Raw genomic sequence first — 5,328 nt, 5'->3', positions numbered from 1 at the left:
GCCTTCGGCTCAGGTCATGATCCCAGGGTCTTGGGATCGAGCCCCGCATCGGGCTCTCTGCTCAGTGGAGAGCCTGCTTCCTCCTCTATCTCTGCCTGCCTCTCTGCCTACTTGTGATCTCTGTCTGTCAAATAAATAAATAAAATATATAAAAAAAAAAAGATCTGCCACAGTTTATATAAACTGTTCTCCCATCAGGGGACTTTTATATGTGTAGTTTTATATTAACAGGTAGTAGGGTGTGTTGCTCTTATCCTAATGGCTATGTGTGTTTTGCCTTAACCTTTTGGTCTTCCCCATGCTGAAATATACAGTCATTTCAACCATGCGTTCTGATTGAGTTGTTTGCATTTAAGTCGTCGGTGCATCTGAAATTCATTGTGGTATATGGTGTGAGATAGGGTTCCTCTCCACCCCACCCACTCCAACCCAGTGGCGAAATAGGAACATCTATAGAATAAGTTGTCCTCTTTCCAACTATTTTCAAGTACCAGTTTTTTTTTTTTTTTTAAAGATTTTATTTATTTATTTGACAGACAGAGATCACAAGTAGGCAGAGAGGCAGGCAGAGATAGAGGAGGAAGCAGGCTCTCCACTGAGCAGAGAGCCCGATGCGGGGCTCGATCCCAAGACCCTGGGATCATGACCTGAGCCGAAGGCAGAGGCTTAACCCACTGAGCCACCCAGGCGCCCCAGATCCCTCTTTTTTTAAAGATTTTATTTTATTTATTATTTGAGAGAGAGAGAGAAAGAGAGCACAAGCAGGGTGAGGGACAGAGGGAGAAGTGGACTTTGGGATTCAATCCCGGGACTCCAGGATCATGACCTGAGCTGAAGGTAAGACACTTAACTGACTGAGCCACCCACACACCCCTAAACTGTGGCATATCTTAAAGTCACCATTAAAAAGGATGGGATAAAATAAATCTGAATACAACACTAATCCAGGAAGTGGAAAAAGTGCAAGTTTTGGAAAAATATGAACAGCATGATGCCATTTTTATTCAAGAATGAAGAAAAAATTTAAACCAAAATATGTATAACTACACAGAAAAGGATACTTATATGCAGAAACAGGTAAAAAGTTTACTATTTAAACTATTAAGTGATAAAGTCAGGTAATGGACTAAGAGTGATTAACTCTCTAAACTATTAAGTGATTAACTGAGGTAATGGACTAGAGAAAGAGTAAGAACCCATCTTTTATTCTGTGTACTTTTGCAATGTTTGAAATTTTATAAACTTACATTCATATACTTACATATTAAAATTACAAAAAGCAATCTATATCCAATAGTATAAAAATCTTAAAAGAAACCTGACTAGTAAAAAGGCAAAGAAAAAAAGCCTAGAAAAAACTTATTCACTTCATGTTAACAGTACTTTCATTTATAATGAGTTCTGACAAATCAACAAGAAAAATATTGTAGAAACCTAATAGAAAAATGAGCAAAGGGCATGAATAAATCAAAGCAGACCAAAAAAAAGTTCAGCTTCACTGATAATTAAGGAAATGTAAATTAATATAGGACATCATTTTTAACGCATCAGTTTATAAAACTTCTTTTTTTCCCAAAGATTTTATTTATTCATTTGAGAGAGAAAAAAGAGAAGCATGTGCACAAGCAAGGGGAGTGGCAGACTCCCCACTGAGCAGGAAGCTGGACCTGGCTCAATCCCAGGACCCTGAGATCACAACCTGTGCAGAAGGCAGACACCCAACAGACTGAGCCACCAGGGCCCCAGTGTTAATAAGAGTAGGATAAAGAGCAGCTGAACCTGGAGGTGTAGTTGTTGAACTCGGAGGCATAGTCATATGAGGAGACTCGGGTTCTGAAAAAATTAATTTGTTTCAATTCACCAAATTTATCAATACAAAATTATGGATTTAATTTTGATTTTAAAAGATTATTTCTCAAAGTGAAAAATACTTACCTTTTAAACTTTGTAATTCTATTTCTGGGAATTTAACCTAAATATCTATTTGCACAAGTACATGAGAATGTATGTTTAACATTGTTTGCTATAGCTTTGTATTTTAAAATGGAAATCCTGGAAGTTAACTGACAATAAGTCATACAAATAATGGAGTTCAGAGATAGCAACTTCGAAATCTGGAAGATATTTCCTTCCAACCATAGCAAAATAATCTTTCTGGTCTTAAGCACAGTAGCTTAGCAGCAGAACTGGCAAGAAATCCCTCATTTCATTTCAATGAATAAGGACTTTTACTGCCTTCAGTGGCTATGAAATTTATTTTCTATTCCTAAATAAAAATGCCCAGTAAAAAGAAAAGAATAATTCTATGAAACAAGGAGTTTGGTGGGGGTGGAGAATGGAAATACAGGTCTTACTCTGGAGATAGCAGAAATGCCCCAGTTTAAACTGTGCTACAAAAACAAAACAAAACAAACCAATACCAGCACCCAGCACCAACACCAACTTCAACACCAACACTGAAAACCAAACTCAACTGGTTGCAGTCCCAGCAACTGAAACAGTCCTGGACCAGGAAGACACCCTAAAAGACCCGAGAGATCCCTTTTACAAAGAATAAAACAGCAAAGTAAAAGACACAGAAAATACATGCGTTAAAAACAGAAGACAAGGACCTTCCTCTTCACTAATACTCTTCGAGTGATGTCATATGAGCTACCTTTAGGAGCTTCCCATATGCGAGGCACTGTGCTTTTTCAAATGAATCCCATGAAAAGTTTACCATCACTCACTAGGGAAGGCATTAAAATCATTTTACAAATACATACACATTTAGGAGTCCATAACTTGCCCACGTTTACATACCTATTTCTATCTGTATGCTATGGCAAATGCATTTTTGGGACTGTTAACAACTTAAAAAGGATATGTTCTTCCTCCTTTCATTACTGAGCATAATGAGTGCATGTAAAACATTAGAGATTCAGATGATTTTGAAAAATATAAGCAGGAAGGTACTAAACCTGAGACACTTGGAATTGGAGGTTTTGTACTGGGAGGAGTCGATACTGGAAAACAAAATAATGTAGATGCATCAAATGACTGGGAGTTATTGCTGGCATGTGCATCAGGAATTTAAAGGATTTTTGGAAAAGACAAGCAGGAAGTTACTAAACCTGTATGATTCAAAATCGGAGGACTGGTACTAGAAGGAATCAGCACTGGAAAAAAAATAATGTAGACTTGATCAGCTTGATCAGACTTGATTTTTGAAAAATACAAGCAGAAAGTTCCTAACCTGTATGGTTCAAAATCGGAGGACTGGTACTGGAAGGAATCAGCACTGGAAAAAAATAATGTAGACTCGGAATTATTGCTTTCTTACCATTTTTATGAAACATACCTTTCACTCTTAACTTATTTAAGTAAAAATTTCCATGCTTCAGTTTTCTGAAAAATGGCTGCTATTCATTTTTTTTTTTTTTAAGATTTTTTTTTTTTATTTATTTATTTGACAGAGATCGCAAGTAGGCAGAGAGGCAGGCAGAGAAAGAGAAGGAAGCAGGCTCCCCACTGAGCAGAGAGTCCCATGCGGGGCTCGATCCCAGGACCCTGGGATCATGACCTGAGCCGAAGGCAGAGGCTTTAACCCACTGAGCCACCCAGGTGCCCCAATTCAGTTTTGCACATAAAAAAAGCCAAATGAGGGGCGCCTGGGTGGCTCAGTGGGTTAAGCCTCTGCTTTCGGCTCAGGTCATGATCTCAGGGTCCTGGGATCGGGCCCTGCGTCGGGCTCTCTGCTCAGCGGTGAGCCTGCTTCCCCCTCTCTCTGCCTGCCTCTCTGCCTACTTGTGACCTCTCTCTCTGTCAAATGAATGAATAAAATCTTTAAAAAAAAAAAAAAAAAGCCAAATGAGGAATGTATATACCTCTGTGACATACCTAACATGCAAAGACCCTATGAAAACAGAAAATTACACAGCAGAATTCTTTTGTGAATTCTGTCATACATCTGTCAGGGAAATGAATACAAGACAGAGTTAAATACTAAAATTGCTTCTATTCAACTATTTGGTATCACTGCTATTTAATGTCGAGGAAACAGAATTAAAAGGGAAAAAAAAAGACAAAAAGGCAAGTGACACCCACTGTACCTTTAAGACACGTTGGCTTCGCAGGCTCCCAAGTACTGTCACTACCACAGACTGCTATGTTCTCACCCTCATGGTAATAACCCGGGTAGCATTCAAATGTGACTGTTGCTTTGTAGTAGTATTTTTTGCTGAATCCTGATAACAGACGTCCATTTTCAGGGTCTGGAAATGGACATTTGACGACTGAAATGTAAAGAAAGTCCAGAATTAATGGAAAGTGCTTGAACACAGGAACAGAAGAAATGGTACGAAGTAATTTCCTGCCAGAAGAGACATATAAGGAATGAAAGGCAAGGTGTTAAATAAAAGAAAACTTAAAAACACCGAAGAAACCTGTATGCATATAAACATTTTAAAGCCCTTGGGAGACAGATTTAGAGAAATCTAGTAACTTTTTTCCACCCAGAAAGACTAGCATTATAGTTTACTGGCTTTCCTGTATTTTTTCCCATTACTGACAAGGCTTGAGAAAGCCTGACCGCCACATACAAATCTGGGGTAAGTTCAACAGCAACTTTAAATCCCCCTCTGTTCTAGGGATTTTTTGCAAGGTCTTGTTGACACTGCTTTTCTAGAAAGCTGGGGAACACCTTCTGAGAAGGCAATACTTGAGGTCAAAGTTAAAAGTTGAAAAGCAGGCAGCCATGCAAAGAGATGCAAAAAGGAAGTTCTCAGGTAGCAATAACATACACAAATGGAATGTTCAAGAAATGCAAAGGCCAATGGAGTTAGGGCAGCGTTTTCCAAACATCTTGGCCGGCAATCCAGAGATCAAACAACACACTTCTTGATGTAAATGAGCAAATAAATATACTTGCTCAGTATATGAGCACACAGGCCTGAAATACAAGTTAGCCTCATACCGGAGGACTCTGCTAGTTCCCATTCTACTCTCCCTCTTAAGAAATACACACGGGTCATGACCTCACAGATTGATTTCAGAATCGACTCATGGGCTTGGGAGAATTTGGAAACAAAACCACAGGGCTGAGCAGTGAGTACGACAGAACATGCTATGATATTAAATACAAGCAGTAGATAAGGGCCGGAGAGTGGACAGCCTTTTCAACCAGAGGACTGCTCTTCCTCTGTTCCCAGGGATTCTGACTTTCCAGCAGCTGTCCTTTCCCTTCAGCCCGAGGAACTTCCGGTAGCAATTCCTATAGTGTAGGTCGGCTCGTGATTCTCCTGGCTTGGGTTTAGCTCCAAAGGTGTCCTTTCCTCACCTTCTGATTTG

At 39.3% G+C, this 5,328-nt stretch overlaps 1 protein-coding gene across 6 annotated transcripts in view; it reads right to left on the bottom strand.

The window, feature by feature from the left end:
- The window catches only part of LOC111162359 (membrane cofactor protein-like), a 32,191-nt gene that overhangs the window by 10,959 nt on the left and 15,904 nt on the right, over positions 1-5,328 (bottom strand). For 2 of the 6 annotated variants that reach the window (XM_022526729.1, XM_022526730.1), the window contains exons 5-9: positions 4,092-4,274; positions 3,236-3,280; positions 3,114-3,158; positions 2,961-3,005; positions 1,780-1,833 (exon numbers count right to left, since the gene is read on the bottom strand). In XM_022526729.1, coding sequence (XP_022382437.1) covers positions 1,780-1,833; positions 2,961-3,005; positions 3,114-3,158; positions 3,236-3,280; positions 4,092-4,274 — 372 coding nt within the window. Of the gene's footprint in view, positions 1-1,779; positions 2,522-2,960; positions 3,006-3,113; positions 3,159-3,235; positions 3,281-4,091; positions 4,275-5,328 lie in introns of all 6 variants that reach the window. The other 4 variants (XR_002641573.1, XM_022526731.1, XM_022526732.1 and 1 more) reach the window with 4 other exon arrangements.

The sequence above is a fragment of the Enhydra lutris genome, unplaced genomic scaffold (genome assembly GCF_002288905.1).
Source record: "Enhydra lutris kenyoni isolate GAN:26980312 unplaced genomic scaffold, ASM228890v2 scaffoldscaffold91, whole genome shotgun sequence".
Taxonomy (NCBI): Eukaryota; Metazoa; Chordata; class Mammalia; order Carnivora; family Mustelidae; genus Enhydra; species Enhydra lutris.
This window is presented reverse-complemented; position numbering and strand designations above follow the sequence as displayed.